We start from the raw sequence: 27,202 nt of genomic DNA, 5'->3' as shown, positions 1-27,202 counted from the left end.
TAGATAGCAAATGAGCAATTTATCACAATAATGTAGATATTATAATAATATATGGAAATAATACAAATATACAGTAATTTTTTAACTTTCAAAGAGGAAAAAAGTAAGGGTACCATTCGATTCCTTACATTTTACCCAAAAAAATATTGCACTGCAACTATATACATAAACGCAATATTTCACCGACAAAAACGCAATTTTCTTATGTTGTCCATACATTCAAAATGGGCTGTCAGTGAACTTTCGGGCTTTGACTATCATTTCTGACTTTTGTATTGCTTTAATGCAATGGGTCCCATATATTTGATCCTAAAAATAAACCTGATCGATTGATACCATTAATAAAAATTTGTCATCTAGCCTATTGTATTGTCATATGAATGACATATACTAGTACATAAATATTTATTATTTTCAAGTAACACACATTTTATCTGTAGACATCGAAAAGTTAAGAGAATCAAAAGCTATTTTTCATGCTGCACCCTTGCAGGCGGGATAAACATTTTTTTAGTAGGTTGAGACTCAAATAAGAAAAACGTGAAATATATGTAGTTAGTACTCAGTAGTCAACTTTCATTGTTTTGTCCACAGAAGAGACCTTCACATAGGTAACATTCCAATATATTCCAGTGCAAGTTATATTTTTTGGAAATAAATATAACAATCAAAGTAGTTATAAGACTTTTAAAGGTCATTGAGGCCAAATTTGTCTGCGGGAAATTCTGTAAAAAATGTTTTTACTGTATCGCCAAAAAAAAATGATCTTGCTGTCATAAGTTGCTTAAAAAATGCGACTTGTACAGAACAGCCGGACATAATATGTATAAGAAAGCATTTTTGTATAAGCTGAAACGGAGACGCTCATTCGTGCTCGCTCGGTCAATAACTGCGTATCTCGTGTCTGGACGCATAGGTAGACTAGTTAGTGGCTCTACGGCCTGTAGACCTCGCGAAGCCCCATACTCGTACCTCCGTCATTATAAAAAAAAACAATAACTTTGAGAAATGTTACCTGTAAAGAACAGCTGAATATGCGAAAACATCTATGTCCAAGCTGTAACGGAGACGTTTCGTTCGCGTTTCGTGCTCGCTCGGAAAACAAGACGGAAAAGATGATTATTTTATTTGATGCATGATAGGGATTCTATCTTCTTATTAACGACTAGTACCTACGTCAAAATAAAAGGACAGTTTTTTCGGGTTCCTCGGGTTAGTCAACTAAGAACAGTTTCACTCTGTCTGTCTTTAACCTTGTGATTAGGGTACAATGAGAATATTTTCCGAAATAATAGCTCCAAATGTAAAAAAAAAGACTCACTCTACTTTTGAACTGTGGGCCCAAATAGTATGACAAAAATAATAAATTTTGTTAATTATAGCGAGTTTGTAGCTTAAGCAGGACTTTCAATGACAACTCTTTTGAAAATGATCGGTTTAGCCGTTTTTTAGTTATCGCAAGCCATCCCTTCTTAGTAAAAGAAGCACAATTATTAGGCGAAACAAAAAACACTTTTGCTTGATATGCCCACAGTATATGGTACAAGCTCCCTTTTTGAGTTGAGAGACCCCACACTAGTGTCTCTCGAACGTCGGCGGCTAGTCAAATCTTATAGCTGGTGCTCGACATCGACACAAAGTTCACCTGATGTAATACTTGTAAATGGACAAGCAACAACTAAATAAAATGAAATAGAGTACGGAACATCGTAACGTGATTCAAATATTGAAAAAACCACATCGCTGTCCACAGGACTAGAGTCCTGTAGTGTAGAGAATATAGATAAAGCCCAGTCCATATTAAAACATGGTCCACATCCGGAAGGAACAATTACAGTTTTTATGGTTTTACCGATTCCGAGTAAGCAAAATACATAAAGTTAGATCTAATAAAATAGTAAATTACGATACAAGTGCCGAAAAAAAGGAATTTCTAAACGAGTTGCGAATTACCTATTCGCACTTGTATCGTACAACGTTTTACAGTACATATGGCCCTTTAAACTTTCGGCATATGCACGAAAAGTGCTCTTTACGCACTAATGCGAGAAAATAGCACCATATGTACTGTAAACTACTTTTTATAGTTTGTATGGCGCTCCAGCCATTTGTAAGGCGCTTTTGACATGTAAATGGCATTTTTTCGACATTCTATGGCAGTATCAGAATTGTTATGGCACTATTTATTATATTTGTGGCATTTGTAAGACCCTGACGACATTTGTATGGCACCTTTCCGACATTTGTATGACACTGTGGCGATATTTGTATGCCACATTCAACATTTGTATGGTCAAAGTAGCCGTACAAATGTTGCCATACAAATGTCAACAAAAATGTTTTTTGGCCATCTTTCGTACATTATGTACTCAATGCACGTAATTATGCCGACTGTTATTATAAGGTAACAAATTTTTGTCAATTGTATATTAATAAAAAAGAGCCCATACAAATGTCGTAGTGACCGTACCAAAATAATTTTTCATAATTTTTATTTATTTTTAAATTTCCCTTAAACTATTGTATATTTTGGTACATAGTGTATTAGTGAAATATATAATATTTTATTGGCTTTCGTTTAATACCCCACACTTGTATATGCAATGCATAGTTTGGGTGCAAAATGTAATATTCGCAACGAGGCGGGAGTCATTTTGATGAAATCATTCCACTGAAGTAGATGGTCGGCGCCGCTGTCTCCCGGCAGTTTTGGAGACCCAGTACCATGCGCAACAACATACTAAAATTTGGCAGCGGTTTCCGGATCTGAACTATCTCTTCGACCGTTTCCCATAAGGCATAGTACTAAAAAAGGCTATCATGGTTTTAATAAATAACGCATTATTTTTTCAAACATAAATAGATCGATTCTCTAAAAAATACTCTACATTAAGGTATCAAGTATTTGATAAAACGTGCACAAACTTATGATTTTTTTTTGCTGAACCAAACCACACGTGGGACACGCGAAACAGCGGTAGATTTCGCCGTGTTTAGGGTTTGAAATCGATTTGATCACAAACAATACATACTTAAAGAACATTAGTATATTTTTTTTATTAGTTTATAACATATTATATAATGAAAATATACCAATAGCAACACTGTTCGTTCAATTTGGAATTATAGCCTTGGGACAGCAAAAAATGCTCATTTGAAAATTGACCCTTTGATATTATCTATAAATAAGGTTAACTGTTCGATACGTAGGTGGCCGATATAACGAGTTTACCCTGTGCTTTGGAATTATTAAGTACAAGCTTCTATTTATTTTCACCTGTACATTATGTCTATATCTAATGAAATGTTAGAACCTATTTTCCGGTATACGAATGAGATTGTATGTATATACAAGTGGAGGTCAGATGAAAATAAAATATTATGGAGTCATTGAGCTGTTCGAATTCGGATTAACTACTTAATATTTTTCCTAAACGGCTATTCTTAATACTCTTTTTTATCAGTTACACTAACGCCATAACAACAATAGTTTTTTTTTACTTTTTTTTTACATTTCGAGAGAGAATGCAGTCAGTATCTTTCTTTTCTTATTATCTGAAAACCTTTTTAACAAGGTACTTTTGGCATTAGTCAATGCACCGATTATTTTAGATTAACAGTGAAAGAATAATGAAAAAAGAAACTGTGTCACTTACAAGTAAATATATTTAAGAGCCGAAGAGCGCTTAAAGAATGACTCACGTTAGACCCGGCCTTGTCCGGGCCGGAGCTTCCGGCGCTTCGTTTTCTATGGAAAGCATCACGTGATCACCTGTCACGTCCTAGAAAAATAAGCGCCGGAAGCTCCGGCCCGGACACGGCCCGGTCTAACGTGAGTCATCCTTAATACCGATAAATTAAACGACACCTACAACCTTTAATTACTTATATAAAGAAGAGTATCTCGATAGTGAACTAAATTTCATACGATCAGAGAACATTGCGTCTGACTCAGAAAGGGAAAAACATCTATCCCGCGTGTGATATGAAAACTCAAGCTTTTAAGATGTAACTACCTATGTTGAAAAGAAGCCTGGCTAGAGCCGCGGTGGCGAGCAAGGTAGCGTACTCTTCGCTTCCGCTACGGCTTCCCGTCGCTTCCGCGCTAATCGGGTTTGTTGTAGCCGTCTTCACTCCAGAAACGAAGCCTATCATATAAATACGAAAAATGTACCTATAATATATACCTATACTGCAACACACTGATTTAAACTTTCACGATTTTTACTCATTATTATTTACAACGACGGGACTTAATCGCGTAAAATAAGTATTAAAACTATACTGCAACGACTGAACAACGAGACTAATTTAGATACATAAAATACACTTAGGCCAAGACTCATGCATATTCGTTTATAAAAGGATGATTGTCTTGAGGAACAAAACAAAACAAAAAGAAATAATAATTGGTATGAGTGATTACGATGTATATAGGTATAAAAGACTAATGAGTTTCTGATATAAATATACCAGCTAATAGAAATGACCTGGTTTCATCACGAGCCAACACACAATGTCACTGTCATGTCTGAACTTAACATTTCGGTTTGACGAGCTAAGTTCGAACGGATCGAGGATGAATTGTAACGAGTGAAAGGCACCAATCGCCGAAACAAAGAACTCTCGATGAACCGAAAAGTTCCATCCGACAGCGGGTTGCGCTCGGGCACTTTCTCTTTTTCGCGGCTCTCTCGCATCCGCGTACACGGCTGCGGGCCAGGAGCGGTTTGGCCACGAGCGGGCGGTGAAAGTGCTGCGAGCTTCCTGGTCGCGAGAAGCGCGGGACATAAGCGACGAAGGTGCGAGCCACTGACCGTTGACGAAAACGTGCTGTCTCCAGATGTGATACTGGCTCCAACGGTCGTCATCCTGGGCATGCGCGTGGCCGTGCTGCAGCTGGGGCAGCGTGGGCAGCGGCGGGTGAGGCGCGGGCGGCAGCAGCTGCGGTGGCGGCGCCGGTGGCCCGAGCGGCTGGAGGGCTTGCGGGTGCTGGTACTCCATGAGAACGAGTCGAGGCGCTCCGCGACGCACTCGCTCAGTGTTCACTCATCGCGACGCGGACGCTGCGGGGACGCGCGGGGCGTGCGATCGCGGCGGTGTGCGGCGCGCGACAGGCCGACGCGCGATCGCACGCGTGCTGCCTCCCTCCCGCGCCCTCTCACTCCCACCTCTAACACTCCCCCCTGTCCACTCTTGCCTCTCACTTGTCAGACCTCCACCCGTTTCCTATACTTCCTCTGCATGCGGCATAGTTTTTAATTATAGTGACATAATACGATGCGCGATCACTCTCCACGCGATAACTGATTACTGGTCGCGAGCATGTTATGTGTACAGACGAGTGCACGTGTCGTACGTCGCTTGTAAACAAAACAAACTGCTCTTTCGACTCTTTCCACCTAGCACCTGTTTGGTGTGACAATTTAATCGCTATAATTAATATCTTAAAACGTACAGTACTTTGTATTTGATTGTAATTTAAATAAAAGCAGGATCAACCGACGCGCGTTCAAGTCTTTCGTATAGGAACCTGTGCCAAATATGGAATAATAAAAAAATAAAAATAACGATGGGCTTTCTTTGGTGCAAGTGGTCTTGCTATGCTAAATCAATCCTCGTCTGGGAAACTCCCACTTACCCTTGCAAGAAGAACCTTATGTTTCATGATTACACTCTTTCGTTATTGTTAATTATTAATATCATCTACCTAGAAAAATAACTCGCTAAATAAATATAAATAAATACTGCGCTTATTTGCTGGTGGCTCACCCGCAGGTTAAATTGTAAGTAAAAACCTTCTTCATTATCACATGCAATCATGTAGAATGTAGATATTGTAAATATAATCCCACCAAAAACATTACATGTAAAAAGATGCAAGTCTCGCAACGCAGTTCTTCTACTACAAAAAAGTTTTGAGATGTAATGTGAAACCAAGTCGGTTATTTTAGTCAGTGCCAGGGGGTGTTAAAACCGTAACAATATTAGATACCTTTATTTTTATATAATGACTTGGCAATCGCACGGCTACATAGTCCATGACAAGGATAATTCGTCAACTATTTAAAATAATGTTATTGAACATAGCGCTAGCCCTGATGACATGCAGTTTGAGCAATACACATACGAGTACAAGTAAAGCATTGTGTGCGATTGCCAAGTCATTACATGTATGTATTAAAAAATAAAGGTATCTAATATTGTTACGGTTTAACACCTCCTGGCACTGACTAAAATAACCGACTTGGTTTCACATTACATCTCAAAACTTTTTTATAGTAGAAGAACTGCGATGCGAGACTTGAATCTTTTTACATGTAATGTTTTTGATGGGATCTCATCTCTTTTTGTAGGCAGTCCTTCTTTTCGTGTACCATACCCATACCATACTCATACTATGTATATACATATCATAATTATACACATCTTAATTCATACTCACATCGTACAACGTAGTGTACCTATACTTAACCTACTAATTATAGGAACTGCAAACGTAACTTTGTTATCTATATATATAAACGTAAAAGTCCTGACTAACTGACTGACTGACTGACTGACTGACTGACTGACTGACTGACTGACTCACTTAAATCAACGCCCAGCCCAAACCATTGGACCTAGAGAGCTAAATTTTTCACAATAGATAGCTTTTATGACGTTAGTATCCACTAAGAAGGGGTTTTTAAAAATTCAACCCCTAAGGTGGTAAAAAAGGGGTTGAAAGTTTGTATGGAGATCATAAATTTTTTTGAGTGCGGGACTTGAAACTTTGTATAAAGGCATATTATTAAAATACTACAAAAGTAATTTCAGCGTTTTTGAAAATTCATCCCAAAAAAAAAGTTAAAAGTTTGTATGGAGGTCAAACATTTTTTTAAGTGCGCGACTTGAATCTTTGCATAAAGGCATGATATTAGAATGCAAGAAAAGTGATTTCAGCGTGTTTAAAAATTCATCCCCTAAAGTGGTTAAAAAGGGGTTGAAATTTTGTCGTGGTCCTAATTTTATTTTAAGCTAGGTACTTGAAACTTCATAAAAATATATATAATTAAAAGAGAAAAAAACTTATTTCAGCATTATTGAAAATTCATCCCCCAAGGTGGTAAAAATGGGGTTGAAAGTTTGTATGGAGATCAAATATTTTTTTGAGTGCGGGAATTGAATCTTTGTATAAAGGCATATATTATTAGAATACAAGAAAAGTAATTTAAGCGTTTTTAAATATTGATCCCCTAAAAGGGTTAAAAAGGGGTTCAAAGTGAATCTATTACAAATGCTTTGAAACTTCTTAGAAAGGCATTGTATAAGATTCCAAAAAAGTTATTTCAACGTTCTTAAAAATTCAACCCCTAAAAGGGGTTAAAAAGGGGATGTAAGTTTATATGTGGTACAAATTTTCTTTTAAGCTAGGAACTTGAAGCTTGGTAAAAAGGACATTATATTAGAATAGACGAAAATTTATTACTTACACCGTTTTTGAAAAGTTTGTATTAATAGTTTCGGGAGCGATTTTTTTTTAAATAGTGGACTTGTAAATCTTCTAAGAGGGTCGAGAGGGATTATATCGGGAACAATTTTTTTCAGTTAGGGTCTTGAAACTTCGTAGTTTGTGAAAGACAAATTTCATGCGTTGTATAATTAACAAATGATTAACCGTCCCTACTGATATCTTTTGCTGCATAATGTTCTATATTATGCTCATGTAGAATATATAACCACCAACATACAAATCCACGCGTACGAAGTCGCGGGCAACAGCTAGTTGCATATATTTATATAGGATTACAAACTTACTTGTGCAGTTATTAAATCTTTAAAACGTGACTGATATTGCAGTATTTTTAAGTTTTTATTGTCTTATTACGCTATAAACTAATTACGTTTCTAATTTGGGGCATGTGGGTCTGCTAAAAGTACCTTAGAATTATGATGATCGTGAGTGAGTGTGTCAGTGACAAACCTAAGGAACTTTGACATGCAATAATTCTTAAACTACATGTTCAAATTACATGAGAATATATCTAAATCATATTATGCTCTATACGTCACTGAAAATTCAGGGTTCTAGCTTTAGCTATCACAAAATTACAGGACGTTGAAAATGGCCTGAGTGGCTTCGAGAAAAGGATGGTACGGCCGTGCCTCTTTGTTTTGCTCGACTTGGCGGGGGCACTGCCGTGCCCCCCAGACTTTGTTGTTTCTTCAATGTTGTTACCTATGCAGTTGGACAGGGATCATGGTCAAGAATTAAAACTTTTAAAATCTATTTTATTAACTATTAGGTGTTTATTAATGAAATTTTAAAGTAGCTATAGTTTTGTATCGTTTGTATAAAAAAAAATCCTAGTTACATCATATAATAAGCATTTAAGCACAATTATTAGGCGTATATCGGTATATATGTAAGTATAGAGCAGTCAGTGAGGCTAGCAGCTAGCCAGGCAGCTGCGAGGACTGCGCGGAGCGAGCACTGATAGCGTGGACAATGGTGTTTTCCTTCGGCCAGATGTGTGCCGCCGTCGACGTCGCTGACTCACAAGCTTTTCAGGAATTCTACAATAGCTTGCACTTGCTACACCTACGAGTACACCTCATTATCGCATTAGATCAATATTTGTAATTGTAATCCTTTAAATTTATTAATACTTACAGAATTAGTAAACCAATAATATAAGTCAGATTTTTGTACCACAGTCCAATTTCAACTTTGAATACTTTCCAGTGATGTAGGTATCTGCCACTGTCCAACGATGTGAAATAAATGTTAAATTCCCGTTACCCCAAGATTGTACATTTATAAGTATTTATAGTATACCCTAGCTGTTGCCCACGACTTCATTCGCGTGGATTTATTTCCCAATACACACTTTCAAGTCTTTCAACCCCTCGGACCTTATAAGGGTTTTTTTTTTAATCTGTGAAATATTTTTTCTTACATAAAAGTCCTACATTGAGAAAAAAAATGCTCGTTCCTGGTACAAACTTTCACCACCTTAAGGGATGAATTTTTTAAAACGCAGAAACATTTTTTCTTGTATTTAAATAAAAGTGCTTTTATATTTTACTTTTATTACTACAAAAAGGATACCAATTACAAATTAAATTACATACCTAAAACTAAAGCTTACAAATAAAAAATAAAACTATAAATTAAAATAAAACCGCTCCCTGCCCCTGCCGTTTCCGGTGCAAAGGTGCCTTTTACCTTTACATAAAATACCTTTTTACGAATTTTCAAATTCCTAGTTAAAATAAATCTTGAACCCCATACAAACTTTCATTCCCTTTACAGTACATATGGTGCTACTTTCTCGCACTAGTGCGTAAAAGAGCACTTTTCGTGCATATGTCGAAAGTTTAAATAGCCATATGTACTGTAAAACGTTGTACGATACACGTGCGAATAGGTAATTCGCAACTCGTGTCGATTTAAAACACTCCCTGCGGTCGTGTTTTAATTAATCGCCACTCGTTTCGAATTTCCTCTTTTCCGCAATTGTATCATAAATAACTATTTTAACCCCATTAGGAGTTGAATTTCTCAAAATCGCTTCTTATCTCTTGTACACATTATAAATGTAACCTGGTGTGCAAATTTCAACTTTCTAGCTCTGAAGTGTTTCGGCTCTGCGTTGGTCTGCGTCAGTCAGAACACACGCATTTATATACAGTAGAACCTCGATAACTTAAACCTAGATAACGTAAAAACGTAAAAAAGTTAATAAAGCTTTGTGTTCTTTTTCCCTCATCCCAAAACCTCTTTTGCATAAAGTACGAGTAAGTACCTCTAAAACTTACACGAATATTTTGGGTATTGGACCTCAGCAACTTAGTTGTGTTTTGATGCCCTCTATAACTTAAAACGTTTATCAGAAATTCATTTTCAATAGACGTATGAACAAAAGCTTCTGTTTTTATTGCGTTCACGCGTTGACCGAATGGCTAAAAGTGTGCGCTGTAATTACTGTAAACCTATTGTTTATGTTTAAATTTATTAAAGCTCTACTTGAAGCCATCGCTGAGTACCGCAACTTGTTTGTGTCATTATTAGTTTCTAGTCATTCTCCGGGAAGAACTTGATTATTATAAGGGAAATGAATTCGAAACGAAAATTAAAAACACAAAAGTACGCTGACAAGACAAATTAAAAGGGATCGAAGCAGTGCAAAGTAGTTTGATTTTTTTGTGGAAATTGAATAAAATAATCGTGTTGTAATCTTCATATAGTAACATTTGTATTAAACCTAGCATTAATATTAACTGTAACCGAACCTCTGTAAGTAAAAATATGAGCAAATGGAAACTCCTTAACTTAAACCCTCAGTAAGTTAAAAACTCGATAACTCAAAGATTTTATCGTTTCCCTTGGACTTTAAGTTATCGAGGTTCTACTGTACCTATATATACAGATAGATATAGAAGTAGATATAGAAGATTTAAGCCAATATGTGCAATGGAATTTTTTTAACAGGTTCTCGATATCGCCGCATCACATCATCCTTCTGTCGCTTTCTTGAGTCGTAAGTAGTCAGCATTCTTATTCGTTACGAATATTATTCATGCTTTGTGCAATTTAATCATTATCAGCATAATATCCATAGGTATATAGGTGACTTCTCAAAAGTGGGTCTCCATATAGGTAGGTATGTTATATTATATTACTCGTACCTATATTATAATGGAAATCGTCCAAACTGAACAATTAAGACAGACCTTGAGGTAATATATCCAAAAACATATATGGAATTTTTAGGGTTCCGTACCCAAAAGGTAAAAACGGGACCCTATTACTAAGACTCCGCTGTCTGTCTGTCTGTCAGTCTGTCTGTCCGTCTGTCACCAGGCTGTATCTCATGAACCGTGACAGCTAGACAGGTGAAATTTTCACAAATGATGTATTTCTGTTGCCGCTTTATAAACAAATACTACACTGTTAAAAATTATAATAATTGTGTAATATTACCGAATAAAAAGTAAAAATACTTAAAAACCATTAATAGACGAAATCTGTGACAAAATACATAATAAATCGGTAATATTACTGAATAAAATGTAAATATACATAAAATATCATTAATAATGCAAAAACTTTATGTGTTTTTACATACGATATCTATAACAAAACACATAATAATTGTGTAATATTACCGATTAGAAAGTAAAAACACTTAAATAAACATTAATAATAAATAAAGTTTGTGTAATTTTACAGACGAAATCTGTAACACAATAATTCGGCAATATTACTGAATAAAATGAAGTTATACATAGTATATCATTAATATAATAATACACAAACTTTATGTATTTTTAACCGACTTCAATTTCATAGAAGGAGGAGGTTCTGTATTCGGTTGTGGCTATTTTTTTAAATGTATGTTCACCGATTACTCCGAGACCCGTGGTCCGATTTGAGTATTTTTTTTTGTTCAAAAGGAGCTACTTCCAAGTTGGTCACATATTAATCTGGTTCTGATCTTATGATGGGATCCCTGAGGAATTGAGGGAACTCCTCAATATGTAAAGGCACATGTATGGTGATTTGGGTGTTTTCATAGGCAACTTGAGCATTTTCTTTCGAAAACGACCAATTTGATGCGCGTTCCGCGTGTTTTTCGCCTACGTAGTACGCTGCGTTAGGCAATCCAATGTACGTATGTAAAGTTACATACATGACATTTTACAGATTATGTAAAATTACATAAGTGAGATTTTACATATATTCTGGTAGTATGATTATGTAAAATTACATAACAATTAAATGAGGTCGATATGTAAAATTACATACGCCTACAAAATTACGTAATTATGTAAAAATACAGAAAGTTTAGGGCAACGAAAGTTGCCCTAAAATTATGTAAAATTCCCTGAAAATTTTTAACGGTGTAAAAACAGAATAATATAAATATTTATGTGGGGCTCCCATACAACAAACGTGATTTTTTTGCCGTTTTTTGCGTAATGGTACGGAACTGTACGGAACCCTTCGTGCGCGAGTTCGACTCGCACTTGGCCGGTTTTTTTACTGAAATATGAAAAAAAACCTTCATATGGAATTCTAACTAAAAAGTATGTAAGTAAATTTTCGTTTTCATTCTTTTAAAGTACGTGATCTGACTGATCTGATTACGAACTTACTGAGTGATAAGGTAAAGGCGCCTAATACCGTGGGTCTCAAATTCGGCGCCTATCACCGTGGTATTTTAAAATACGCATTTTATGAGCAAACCGACCTATTTTCTAAAAAATATATTTAACACAAACCTATTTAGTTTACAAACTGACCTATTAGTGCTAGCGTGTGTAAATGAAACAAATAACTCACAATTCGCCAATTTCTATAACGGCAGCGCAAGATGAGGACATGCCACACAAACGAGTGACGCCACATGTAAGGGAGCTTGAATCGTATTTAGTATTCTACGAATAGTTGTGGCAATTGAACTAATGTTATGGTTTTTAAATAGTTCTTTATAGCTTTTTGCATGATTTCTAAGTACCTACCCGTTATATATTTTTTGGCTTGGATATACGTTTAAAATGTAAAATAAAATATAGCGGTGATTTTATGTGGGGTCCTAATTCCGTGGTATATACCATGGTAATAGTTAAAGTGGTAATTTTGCATCTTTATGCTTTATTTTTATTATGTGACATTGTTTAATAAACTATTTTATAGTCGTTCCAATCTTGATCTATTCACGCTTTTAAATAACTATTTCCGTAGTATGGAAAGTATTTAAAAAACTCTTCGTTTTTTACAAAAGTTTTCGTCATGTTGTCGTAATATTGAGATAATTAGCTGTATTTACTTACCACTCATGTAATTTTCGTATTATACCAATATTGTAATATATATTTTTGATTTGTTAAGAAAATATGACTGTATCTTATTGTTTTTATGGGTCGGAATTAGGTTTTACGAAACCCCAAGTTAAGCCTATTACCGATGGTATGATAAAGGGGCTAATATGATGTATGGGAATCTATTACCGACTCATTCAATATTTGTTTGGGTTGGTGTATAGGTTCTACAGCTGATGGGGTCAATGACCTTCTAATGAATTTTTTAACCCTCGGTACTAAGTGCCAATTCTTGAGTCGGGTTCCTATTACCGATAGTAGAAAATGGCCATTTTTTATACCCTTGGTAATAAAATCTCAATTCGCGGTAATATAATCATAGCCTGTCATTACCACGATAATAAAAGACTCGTGCATTTTGGTTAATGGTATAATAAGCTAAAATGAGTCTCAAAAGTTACAAAGGTGAAAGTTTAATAAACACTTCAATTAAAAAAAAAAATCTCGGTCGTTAAGAAGCTTGGATAATATTTCATTATTGTGAATCATTCCAAAAATTTCAAAATACCACGGTATTAGGCGCCTTTACCTTCGCTACAGGTAAATTGTTTTTACTTTTTAAGTTTTATTGAACCATACGCATTTACACCTGCAGTCGATGTCAAACATATAATTACATTGTTCAGCATATTACAGTCATTAAAAAGGAGGCGCAAATGTGTATTAGATAAATACGAGTATATCTTCGATAGTCTACCTGTAGCTCGTGAAATACCGCGTTGCGTGAACAAAAGATTTCCTTTAGCAGGATTAGTCCTTAGGTCCCAAGGATAGATTAAGAAGTGGAGACACTAAGATTGTTGATGTAAATTTTTAGGGGCGGAGCTCTCAACTTTAGCTTGATATCTTTTGAGCTACTATGCCAAGTTTGGTATCGTTTTCGTATAAATCGGGGATGCCGAATTCATTTATGGTATCATATTGAAACCAACCCGAAGCAAAAACATGTAAAATAGGAAAAAAAATATCTTTTTTTTAATTCCTCTTCACGCCTAAACCGCTGAGAACCCATTTAGTTAACATTTTGGTTTACATCGTTTGAGTCCCGGGGAAGAACATGGGATAGTTTTTATCCCAAAAAAAATTAAAAGGGAGGTGTAGGTTTGTATGGGGAATCAATAACCGCTGAACCGATTTAGATAAAATCTACGACATCATCTATATCTTAAACAATTATTAACAGACGTTGCCGACGCTGAAGCCCCGCTGAAAATTGAAAACTACTAAATATTATATAGTGTGTAAATTCAATACGGGCAAATATTTGAACGGTGGTTAGCATGGGACCTAAGAAGTATATTGAGATAGATTTTGCTTAGAAATACAATGAAAATTTCAGCAATACAAAATAATTCGACCTGCAATGTAATACAACACACAAGTTACGGGATACGAGCTTTAAAGTAACTGTCAACGCATGTCATATCGTCTTGTCTCTTCTTAATGTTTGTAGTACACTGATGGTCGGTAAATAAAAATATAAAAAAAACCGGCCAAGTGCGAGTCAGACTCGCGTTCCAAGGGTTTCGTACATTACACAATTTAAACAATGTATTTTTTATGTGAAATGTCTTTAAATAATTTTTAAGTAATAAAGATATGGTAAGAACATACTATACTACACTATACTTCACTGGCTCAGTGACCCAAAAAGGATCTTGGCCTCCGACACAAGAGAGCGCCACTCTGCCCTATTCTTAAGAACATACTTCTTCAATATATTTTTTTAATTAAGCCAAGGTAAAATAAACTTGAAGGATTTGTCATAGAGACCATCATGTCACGAATCATACGATTCATCATTATATTAGGAATGACATGGATTATAGGTATGTAATCGCTAAATGATGTTTCAGTTATCATACAATTTTAGTTTGGCGGCGGTGCGGTGCTCGGGAGCCGCCCCGATAACCCACCAGGCTATCACTGCTCTAAAATGGATCCCGAACTTGAACTGTACACTACTGCCCGCTGTAAGTAGCCTATTTGCATGTAACTACTTGGTTTTTTGTGTAACTTATGTTATGGGAACAAGGTACACAATTGAATGCCTCAATCGCATATTTAACTTATGTTTAATACAGCAGAATTGTACTTGTATCTTTATAAGACAGTTACTTATGTGCTAAATTAGCATTAGATACATGCGCTATTTAAAATACCTAACAATTATGATCCGTTTATATATGTATAGGTGGAACTCGGTGCGTCTGCACTTTGTTACTATGCAATGCAGACATCAACAATTATTGACCGTGTAATGTTAGTTGCTCGACGCGTGACGTGTTGGATATCCAATCCATAACGTCTATTCCTAAATGCGACTACGTGGCGTCACTGAGCGATTGAATTTCTGTCCTAAAGATGAAACTATGTGTAGTTATATACAGTTAATGTCTTGTTTGGTTATCTTGGATTGTTATGGTTGATGTGATAGGGGAATGTGCACTGTGCAGCGCGGCGCGCTTGCAGGCGGTGTAGGTGCACGATGCACGATGCAGACGCGGCCAGCGTGCAGCGGACCGTGAAGCGCTGATTGCTGCGGCCATTGTCTCGTGCTGACCTTTGCCACGATTTGCAGGAACCCAACTTCTCACAAGACGTCACGCCTCGCTCTATCCCAATTTCAACGGTGTATCATGTCATTATGTACATAAAAACATTAAAATATAATTTAGCACGTAAATCTTTCTACGTTTAACGCAAGATCCCTGGCCGATAATGAACCAGAAATTACTGATAGTTGCATAATATAATATATGTACATTGAAAAAGAAAACTTAATAAACTTAATTAGATCATAGGTAAATATTTAAGTGACATGAAATTAGGTTAAGTAATAATTTAAATACGGATGTAAAGAACAGACCAATATTTTTAATGCGATCATATTATGAGACTTTCGCCGCAAGACAATTTACTACAATTTAAAAAAAAGATGGAGTACGAAAAATAAGAGCTATAGGTACGCAATTGTCATGAGACGCCGATTCCTTTTAGAGCTACATATACATACGTGCAACCTAGAATGTACTGCATTAATGAACAAGATTTTTTTAAACCGTAATTACTACGAGCTTGACATTGGAATGCGATCAGAGACGTTGCAGTCCAAAACTGCGGGCTTAAGTTTCACTTTCATGAGCAGCGCCGAAGAGAGCGAGGAGGGGGACGGCGCCCGCGCAGCTCACAAAGCCACAAAAAATAAGCTACTTTTCCTTTCTCAAAAACACCAACACTTTCACCTGCGCCGAAACTCGTGAGATAGTCAACTAAGCTAATTCTACTCGGAGAGAGAATTAACCTTGTGCAGTCCGCAGTTTTCACTATCGACCGCCGAGCGTCGTTTATGTAACCAATGTTTACATTCAAGCAAAACATGACCTTACTACTTACTCCGAGGGTGACATAATTATTACAGAAACTACAATACCCTCTTTATCTACACATTTATATACACAAATCTATTAATTTTTACATTTGAATAAAAATATGCCCTAATGACTGGTTACCGATTACGAACAGGTTCTTAATATGGTTATAAATAGGTACCTAAATAGTAACCCATATTTAATATTGCGTAAGTTTAACAAGAATTTGCAAAAAAAAATTACTACGTGCCAGCGCGGAATGGAGCGCAGTATGTTAAATATAAAACGAATATTTAGATAGAATACGCCACACAAAAATAAGAAACATCACTAAAGCAACAGATGGCTTGGCATATGCTCTAGCACTTAAATGGAAGTGGGCTGGACACGTCGCGCGCCTTCAAGACCAGAGATGGACGAAAAGTGTGACCGCATGGAGGGGACCACAAACGAAAGCAAGGGAGACCCCGAAATCGGTGGGAGGATGAAATCAAACATACAGCGGGTCCAAGCTGGATGCAAACTGCAAAATCCACAGACGATTGGTTTAACTTGGAGGAGGCCTTTACCTGCAGAGGGGTTCTTGCAGAATAACTCACAGGAAAAAGAATCAAAAAATAATAACGCTAACCATAATAATATTAATTCTAATATTCTAATAATATTTTTTGTTATCTTATAGTTTACTAACACTAAAATAGCTATATAATACTCTTTTTTCATGATAATTACTGACAAGACTACTTTTGGAAACTGTAAAATTAATTCTGTAAGAAATAAAGGCTTTTTTATTTTATTTATTTTAAGTATATTAATAAGAAGAGGGAGTCTTATACGGCAAAGAAAGCCGTTGTGCGGATTTGCAATTATTGTACTTTTGTAAATATAACGAAATTTAAGGTCTGCGACATTAGGTACGTAAGTTCTTATTTGCAGTTTAAGCTATTAGTGCTTATGGATTGATATTTCGTTAAAACATGTTTTCTACATCAATGCACTTTTCGTGTCATAGGGCAATATTATTGACTTGCTTTATTAATATCACAGGCAAAATCAAACTTCGCTGTCGCTTGGTGACTTATTCAGCTGCAATCCCTGAATATGCTTACGTTTTAAGATCATAGATTAGACGAGACGTGGAGATTATAAAGTAGACCCAGAACTAAGGTGGAAACATAATACGACTGAATGCGTATTCAGTAGTAGAAAGTAGAAGTGGTCAACGGCAAATTTCGACATAAGGCGGCCGCGTGGGGTCTATATAGAACTGCCTAAAAATAATGTGGAAGTTCACCCCAGTAACACCTACGACCTACATGTGCCACTGCACAATACGTAGTAGAAGTTATTGCGGAGAGGAGAGACGTCGTGACGCGGCAGTGCCAATGTCAGGGTTGGCGGCGGATTGTTATCGGACGCGTTATCGGTCCATTGTGGCGCGAGTTAAAATAACACCCGTGTTTACACTGCCCAGGCCTACACACCTGGCATATACAACCATTTGACGACACAGGCATACGCGAAATAGAGCAACTTTTTGATACCAAGAATTAATCGATAATTGTCGAACGTAAAAAGTACGTTAACAGACTACAGAACTCACAAACAAGACAGAGATAGAATTTAGTAAGTATACATCAGTACTCCACTCAGTATTGTACTGTAACTGATTTTAAAAATAAAATTTTACTTTAGTACCCTACAATTATCGTGCAGTAGTCCAGAAACGTCACATTTTGTAAATGACTGTTAGATCTGAGATTATATTTAAAATCATAGGAAAATGCAGACCTGTATGTAGATACTTTGGATGTAACAAGAAGTAACGCTATTAGATACCATTTGATTTATTTACGTAGGTACAAGATGTATACACTCGCGGCTATGGTAACAAAGCGTCGTCACTTTTCAAGGTTAAGAATGCTGTGTGTGTGGTTGTGAATGGTGTGAATGGTGTGTGTTGGTGAATAAATCGCAACGAACACAATTACATCGGCCCCTCCATGCGTCTGGGGCTATTTTCCCATCAATATCAACAGTGAGTGACGACTGCCTCGTATACGAGGTAATAGAAGGAATTTGACTGACTCACATTTTACCTTGTATATTTGAGACGAATACTACCTACGGGTAATAATTTCTTACTTGGTCAGAAACATTTGTCCAAAATGAATTGTATTTGATCGCCGCTTAAGGCCACACCAGACAGACAATTTTTCGGCCAATCTGATTAATTGGTTGACTAATTTAATCAGCACGTGTGGATGCTAATATGACATTGGTTCGCCAATGCCACATGATTCGATTATAAGATTATGACCGATCAAATGGAGATGCAAAGGCGAGAATGCCAATTTTCGACGCTTGTAAGCGCGCTTAGATGCTTTTTTTTTTTCATTAAGAGTGCTCGATGGTCATCATAAATCTAAAATTGGTGATTTTATTGTATATGGTGCGTCATAAAATAGTAGAAATTAAACAAAATGGAACTAAAAAAATCCCGTACTTAATTGTTGCCATGTTTAAGCATTTTACGTCAAAAATGTGACAGTTACGTAGGCAGTGGCGCCCTCATTTATTTTCTACAATTTCTTGTCGGATTTTACGTGTGGACACTCGACGAGATTGATGCCAATTTATTTTCTGATCAAATCGGTCGATATTAAACCACTCCAATATAATAGATTTGTGTATTCTTAGTGTTCTGAATAATTCAAAACAATAAACAAACACAAAATCATTATTATAATTATTATAAAAAGGCCCAACTAATAATCGCGCAGCAAGAACATGTTGACACTCACTTTAATTTATGTTTATATAATTGATTGTTCAATTAATTTCCCGAAAATTCGAGTCTTCCCGGGAATTCGTTTTGTTTACGAGACTTCGGATTTACGGTATTTTTGCTCGAGGGCAATATACCTACAGTGTGTAAATCCAATACGGGCGACAAATTAAACTAGTTATAGAATTTATCCGTGTAATCATTAATGAAGATTTTTTTACACTTAATTATGACCCGTAATTATTATTTTTTAATTTACCGAGCACTGCATTACAAACATTACGAGACATAACATGACGAGATTTTTATAGTAAGCGTTAACAGTTACTTTAAAAATCTCGTATCTCGTAACTTATGTGTTGCTTTACATTCGGGCCGAATTATTTTGTATGGTTAATATTTTCATTGTATTATTTAGTATGGTTAAAATTTAATTTAATCTACTTCCTACGTCCTATGCTAACCGCCGTTTAAATATTTGCCCGTATTGAATGTACACACTTTATAATATAAGTAGCTCTCAATACCTTGACACTGGCTAAATAGACCCACGGGACTGAAGCCATTTAATAATAAAAAATTGTACTTAAACTTTGTATAACACGTACAAATATTTCAATAAAAACATTTCTGTTAAATACGCATCCTGCAGTGGCATTCTTCGTCACCTTCCTCTAATTGATACATATGACAGCATCACTGAGATGCTGGGAGTGAAACTAACGCACATATCTACATTCGTAGCACTGCCTTATGGGAATATAGTTCAGATCCGGAAACCGCTACCAAATTTTAGTATGTTGTTGGGCATGGTACTGGGTCTGCAAAACTGCCGGGAGACAGCGGCGCCGGCCATCTACTTCAGCGGAATGACGTCATCAAAATGACTTCCGCCTCGTTGCGAATATTCCATTTTGCACCCAAACTATGCATTGCACATACACGTATGGGGTATTAAACGAAAGCCAATAAAATATTATATATTTCACTAATACACTATGTACCAAAATATACAATAGTTAAGAGAAATTTAAAAATAAATAAAAATGATGAAAAAAAAATTTCAATAATTTGGGTTTTTCAACCAAACCAAAAGTCCGACGTTAAAGCAATGTACTACAAAATTAAAGCTGATATCTCAAGCAATACAAAGATATCAAAATAATCAAAATCAGACTAAAAATGTGAAAATTATGCATCAAAATGTAGGTATTTGCTAGAACAAATGCATTAAAGTTAAAAAAACTAAATTGGTCATTTTCAGGATAATCCGCATAAGCTTCTAGTATGTTATTAGCAATATAAAAAGGATCACAAAACTGCTGGGAGACCATCTCTATAGTGCCTGAGTAACAAATAATGGCGTCATACATGTGACCGCTGCCGAAATTTGCAAAATCTAAATTATAACTATACCATGAGTCATACATACACGTGTGCTATATCAAATCAAAGGTTATTAAATATATTATGATTCGTTAATACATTATTTATAAAAACAATGTATATTTTAGGAGCTAAAAACAAAGAAAAATGACTTTTTTTGAGAAAAGTTCGTGTATATATATTTTATAGCTCAACTAAAAACGTTATAACAATGTTGCGTCTAATATAAAAGAAACCAGTTATTCAACTATACGTTATAGCTTAAATTTTTAATTTCTAATAAAAACTGTGGAAGTTGTACAAAAAAAACTAAAACGCGCCAACAATTCTACCTTAATGCGCTCATATTATGCAAAGAATAGTCCTAATTATCGGGTATTAGTATTAGGCCGGTGTCGATTTTAGTCGCAAAAATTAGCACGTCTTCTTATCTTGCCTTTTATCAGATCAATTTTTTGAAAACAGACTCACTAAATTAGTAATGATTTTTTTTCTGAAGGACGTTTAGGTAAACGCGCGTAAAGCACTGATTTTGTCGCTCTTATTTGTAAATTTCGTAAAGTTTGGACTGCTAAAAATGGTAAATTTGTATTACACATATTCTGTACTTGACCTTTATCAGATTACATTTTTGTTATATGACTTAGAGTTCGAGGAAATGAAAGTTAAACGAATTCAATTTTCTCCAGAAATTACTTCAAAACAAGTTACAATTTCTCTGAAAAATCGACTTAATTTCAACGTAATTTGGATACTTGAACAATCTACAACATTTGCTGAAACTATTCTTATACATCAATTTGTATAATTTACCACCATATTTTTTTGATGAATTTTTTAAAACTGCCCCTTCTCTTCACATATTACCGGTGACGCATGCTCGCGACCTCATTATTAAAAGGCAAGATGAGAAAACCTGCTAATAGAAACCAATACTTGTTATTTAGATATTACGCAACAAAACGTGTATAATTTCAACGACTAAATCTATCAATTTAAAATTTTTGCTCCAAAATCGACTACGGCCTCTTAAATGAAAGAACATTACATAAAACACATGAAAACGATATTTTGGAGTGGAATAATAATTTATAAATTGAATTTATTTGATAAATAAGCAAAACAACGGTTTCGTGTCGTACCTAATCTCCTCCTTTGAAAATCGGTTAAAATTTAAGTTTTGTGCACCTGGGCTACAAAGGCGAATGAATTGGCGCCTCATTTATCAAAATCAGTTCAGTAGTTCCATGTAAACAATACATTACACGTAGACAGCAAATTCTGCCTATTTCTATTGTCTGGCAAGCGCAGGACGGTGACTCCCACATAGACCCCACTAAACTGCCGACTTGCTTCAGGGACCTCTGTAAGATCTGGGTCACTATAAACCGCATCCGAACGGGAGTAGGACGATGTAACCAGAACCTTCACAGATGGGGAATCTCGCCGACACCAGCCTGTGACTGTGGGGAGCCAACTCAAACAATCCCTCACATCATAGGAGAATGTCCTAGAAGGCGTTTTGCCGGAAGCACGCAGGACTTGTTAGTACTTACACCGGAAGCAAGGGACTGGCTACTCAATTTAGATATTAAATTGTAAATATTTTCGTTCTGTGTTCCATACGAAATAATAATAATTGTAACAGGTTTTTTTACCTAGCTGTGAAGTCAGGGACTTCAACACCTATTTTGTACTTGCTCCTGTCAATATTTTTTTATTTTTTCAAATTCATTTTATAAATTATAGGTATGATTCCACTCCAAAATGACGTTTTCATGTATTTTATTTAATGTTCTTTCATTAAATACCCCATAATTAGAACTATTCTTTGCATAATATGAGCGCATTAAGGTAGAATTGTTGGCGCGCTTTAGTTTTTTTGGTTCCACTTCCACAGTTTTTATCACAAATTAAAAATTTAAGCTGTGACGTATAGTTGAATGACTGGTTTCTTTTATATTAGAAGCAACATTGTTATAACGTTTTTAGTTGAGCTATAAAATATATACATGAACTTTTCTCAAAAAAAGTATTTTTTCTTTGTTTGTAGCTCCTAAAATATACATTGTTTTTATAAATAATGTATTAACGAATCATAATATATTTAATAACCTTTCGTTTGATAGCACACGTGTATGTATGACGCCATTATTTGTTACTCAGGCACTATAGAGATTGTCTCCCAGCAGTTTTATGATCCTTTTTATATTGCTAATAACATACTAGAAGCTCATGCGGAATATGACCAATTACAATTTTTTTACCTTTAATGCATTTGTTCTAGCAAATACCTACATTTTGAAGCATAATTTTAACATTTTTGGTCTGATTTTGATTATTTTGATATCAGTGTATGGCTTGAGACATCAGCTTTAATTTTGTAGTACATTGCTTTAACGTCCGACTTTTGGTTTGGTTGAAAAACCGAAATAATAATATATAAAAAATTCATCATTTTTATTTATTTTTAAATTTCTTTTAAACTATTGTATATTTTGGTACATAGTGTATTAGGGAAATATGTAATATTTTATTGGCTTTCGTTTAATACCCGACACGTGTATGTGCAATGCATAGTTTGGGTGCAAAATGCAATATTCGCAACGAGGCGGGAGTCATTTTGATGACGTCATTCCGCTGAAGTAGATGGTCGGCGCCGCTGTCTCCCGGCAGTTCTGGAGACCCAGTACCATGCCCAACAACATACTAAAATTTGGTAGCGGTTTCCGGATCTGAACTATCTCTTCGACCGTTTCCCATAAGGCATAGTACTAGACGTCTACAGCAGGAAATAAATGCCCAAAAAAAGGTATAGAGGGAAATGCTTGGAACACCATTTTTGACTTCGTAGCTTTGTTTGGACTAGTTAGGAGGTGAACATTTTTAAAATCCCCGGCCGTAATCCTGGTGCTGGGGGGGTAGAGGGGGGTTTGAAGGTTCCATTTTTCGGTTTTTCGATTATATCTCGGAAACTATGCATCCGAGCGACTTGGCCACTTATACAAAATGAAGAGATTTAATTTGTTACAAGTTTTATTCAGTTGTAACAAATTAAATCTCTTTTCATTTTGTTACAAGTTTTATTCGGTTAAGTTTTTCGATATCTTGTATTGTCTGTGAGATATCCGCTCTAGAAGGTTTATTTAGGGCTCTCATTTTTATCTTGATTATCTACATTAGTGAAGCTGCTAGGCCAGGTTTGGAATCGTTTTCGTATAAATCGGGGGTGCTGAATTCATTTATGTTATCAACATTGACACCGTTCCGAAGTAAAAACAAAATTTAAAATAATTTTTAAGAAAAAAAAAACTGACTTCAATGGGGGATGCCGCTGAAAGTTCCCTTATTGTTGATGGTGCACTCTTAGATTCCAGATAATGAAATGAAAAAGACAGCATATTTTGCCTAAATATGTAGAAAAGGAGGTAAAACAACCCACTTTTCTAGTAGCATTTCGTTTTTGTAAGGGTCGCAGTTCTAACCTAACCTAACCTACTTTTCTGATAGCATTTCTTTTCTGTAAGGGTCACAGCTCTAACCTAACCTAACCTACTTTTCTGATAGCAGTTCTGTTCTGTGAGAATCGCAGTTCAAAACCCACCCACTTTTCTAGTAGCATTTCCGGGTCCGAGTCTGGGTCCGGATCCGAGTCCGGGTCCGTGTCCGGCTGTCCGGGTCCAAGTTTGGGTCAGAGTTCAGTCCGGGTCCATTCTGATCATCATCAGCAGTTCCACTTCATCAAATGTCACTATTTTTAATGTAAATGCTGGATTTGTTGCTGAAAATACAAAAATTACTATATGTATTTTTGTAGTGTGGCTTTCACATTTGAGGAGTTCCATCGGTTCCTCGTGGGTCTCATCATCAGAACTCGAGCTTGACAAAAATATGTCTTAAAAACTTAAGTTGCTTAACAAACATAAAGAAGAGGACAAATCGCCAAACGTAAACTATGCGTCATTAAAGAGTTCCATTCTGATCATCATCAGCAGTTCCACTTCATCAAATGTCACTTTTTAAAATGGAAATGCTGGATTTGTTGATAAAAATACAAAAATCACTATATGTATGCCTTTCACATTTGAGGAGTTCCCTCGATTCCTCATGGATCCCATCATCAGAACTCGAGCTTGACAAAAATGTTTCTTGAAAACCTAACTTGCTTAACAAACATAACGAAGAGGTCAAATCGCCAAACGTGAACTATGCGTCATTGAAGAGTTCTGTTCTGATCATCATCAGCAGTTCCACTTCATCAAATGTCACTGTTTTAAATGTAAGTGCTTAATTTGTTGATGACAATACTAAAATCACTATATGTATGCCTTTAATATTTGAGGAGTTCCCTCGATTCCTCATGGATCCCATCATCAGAACTGCTTTTTGACAAAAACGGGACCAATCTGTATGTATATACTTACAATCAAAAAAAGAATTTTCAAAATCGGTCCAGAAATGACGGAGTTATGGACTAACTAACAATAAAATAAAAATAAACCGATTTGAGAACCTCCTCCTTTGAAATCTTGAAGTCGGTTAAAAATGATATTTTATAAAATTCCTTTTTACGCTTAAACCGCTGAACCGAATTGGTTGAAATTTGGTATAGAGATGGTTTGAGTCCCGGGACAATACATAGGATAGTTTTTATAACCAAAATCATCTTTTAAGGGTGTAAAAAGTGGGGTGGAAATTTGTATGGGGAATCAATAACCGCTGAACCTATTTAAATAATATTTGGGATGGTCTACATGTTTGATTTAGTTGATAATGATTCCAAACATGACTTCAAACCTAAATTTAAACAGTATTAACCTCAGGAATTCAACTTCGGCGAAGAAGCTGAATTCCCCTCACACCTTCAAAGTATGATTATTGAGATAAAAATTATATTATATCCTGTCTCGGGACTTAAAACATCTATTTACCACATTTCAACTAAATCGGTTCCGCGGTTTTAACGTGAAGATGAGTTAAAAAAAAGTTATTTGGTTAAAGTTTATATGTTTTTACTTTGGAAAGGTGTCAATGTTGATACCATAAATGAATTCAGCACCCCCAATTTATACGAAAACGTTACCAAACCCGGCCTAGCAGCTTTACTGATGTAGATAATCAATATAAAAATGAGAGCCGTAAATAAACCTTCAAGAGCGGATATCTCAAAAACTATACAAGATATCAAAAAAATTGACCTAATAAAACTTGTAACAAATTAAATCACTTTTCATTTTGTATAAGTGGCCATGTCGCTCAGACCCATAGTTTCCGAGATATAATCGAAAAACAGAAAAAAATACCCTTCAAACACCCCCCCCCCCCCTCTGCCCCTCAGCACCAGGATTACGGTCGGGGACTTTTGATATGTTCATCTCCTAACTAGTCCAAACAAAGCTACGAAGTTAAAAATTGTGTTCCTAGCATTTCCCTCTATACCTTCTTATTGCTTGGCCTACACGGTATTTACGTATTTCTCGTCTCTAGGTGATAGGCTAAAAAGTAGAAAATCCTTACCAAAAAAAAGTTAAGGTGGCTCAGGGAACGGAGTTTTTTTTTTGTGACGGGAGAGCCGTGGACACGGCCCAGCACACGCGCGAAGAGTGCCCTGCGTGGGCGGAGCCTCGCGCTGTCCTGTCCACGGCTATGGGAGGAGACCTCTCACTGCCAGCACTAATTTACCAAATGGCTGACAGTGAGGAGGCGTGGGTGGCAGTAGCCAACTTCAGTGTCGCAGTGATGACACGAAAGGAGGCTGCTGAGAGAATGCGCGAGGACGACGCCAATTCGCTTCCTCAGCGCCGCAGGAGGACAGGAAGGCGGCGAAGAGCCTTCGCAGCCAGGGTGCTGCCGCTACTGCTGCCGCCTTAACGGGAACCTGCGGGTGATGGTTTGGGAGTTCCATCACCCGCCTGAAGAGGTTCTGAGCTGGAGGGCCCTCCAGTGTTCCGAGGCGCCTTCAGCGGAGGACGCTGCATGAGCAGCCACAACAGAATGGGCCTCAAAAGGCAACGCTGACGGGGTATCGGAAGTTGGCAGCCGCGTTCCCGAAACCCCGTCCAAAAGCGAGCGGTGGAACACCCCAGGGGTTTTAGTCCGTGTGAGTCGGACATACCCACTCGGCTCCTCCCGAGCCGGGTGGGATCCATAACGGATTTCCCCTGGGTCAAAAAAAAAGAAAACAAAAAAAAAAGGGAACGGAGTTTTTGACAGTCGTTGCACTTTTTGAGATCACTATACGGTTGCCTAAAATTTAATTAGCAATCTTGAGGCCTTTCTCTAGGTTCTCCAGCAATTCGAATCCTGATTTTTTCACTTTCGCTCGATAGAAAAAAAAATCACGAACGTAGGTCTAAAATGCACTTAAAACATTATAATAAATTATGCAAAAAAAGTAAAAATATGTCAATTATTTCTACATTTAGCAATATTATGGTTGATCCGGAACTCAGCGATTGGTGGCGAAGGAGAATTCGGCGCAGTAGCGTGAGTAGCGCCACCAGCGGCTACTTTTTAAGGGTTCCGTACCTCAAAAGGAAAAAACGGAACCCTTATAGGATCACTCGTGCGTCTGTCTTTCTGTCTGTCCGTCTGTCACAGCCTATTTTCTCCGAAACTACTGAACCTATTAAGTTGAAATTTGATATACATATGTAAGTTTGTGACCCAAAGACGGACATGTAACGTAAACAAATGAATTTTAAACACGGGGGCCACTTTTGGGGGGTAAATGAGAAAATTAAAAAATAAACTAAGATTTTTCAAACTATATCGTGTTATATATTAA

The 27,202-nt window shown here is 36.3% G+C and overlaps 1 protein-coding gene across 9 annotated transcripts in view; it reads right to left on the bottom strand.

Moving 5' to 3' along the window:
- Positions 1-27,202, bottom strand: part of LOC134754400 (hepatic leukemia factor) — a 205,550-nt gene that overhangs the window by 36,233 nt on the left and 142,115 nt on the right. The window contains exon 1 of one of the 9 annotated variants that reach the window (XM_063690705.1): positions 4,818-5,176. The exons of 5 other annotated variants lie outside the window; for them this stretch is intronic. In XM_063690705.1, the coding sequence (XP_063546775.1) occupies positions 4,818-5,004 (187 nt within the window). In that variant the 5' untranslated portion in view covers positions 5,005-5,176. Of the gene's footprint in view, positions 1-4,817; positions 5,177-27,202 lie in introns of those variants that run through there. 3 more of the 9 variants (XM_063690707.1, XM_063690706.1, XM_063690708.1) reach the window with 3 other exon arrangements.

This window comes from Cydia strobilella, chromosome Z (assembly GCF_947568885.1).
Source record: "Cydia strobilella chromosome Z, ilCydStro3.1, whole genome shotgun sequence".
NCBI classification, from domain to species: Eukaryota; Metazoa; Arthropoda; class Insecta; order Lepidoptera; family Tortricidae; genus Cydia; species Cydia strobilella.
Note: the sequence above shows the minus strand (reverse complement) of the source record. Positions and strands in the feature narration are given on the sequence as shown.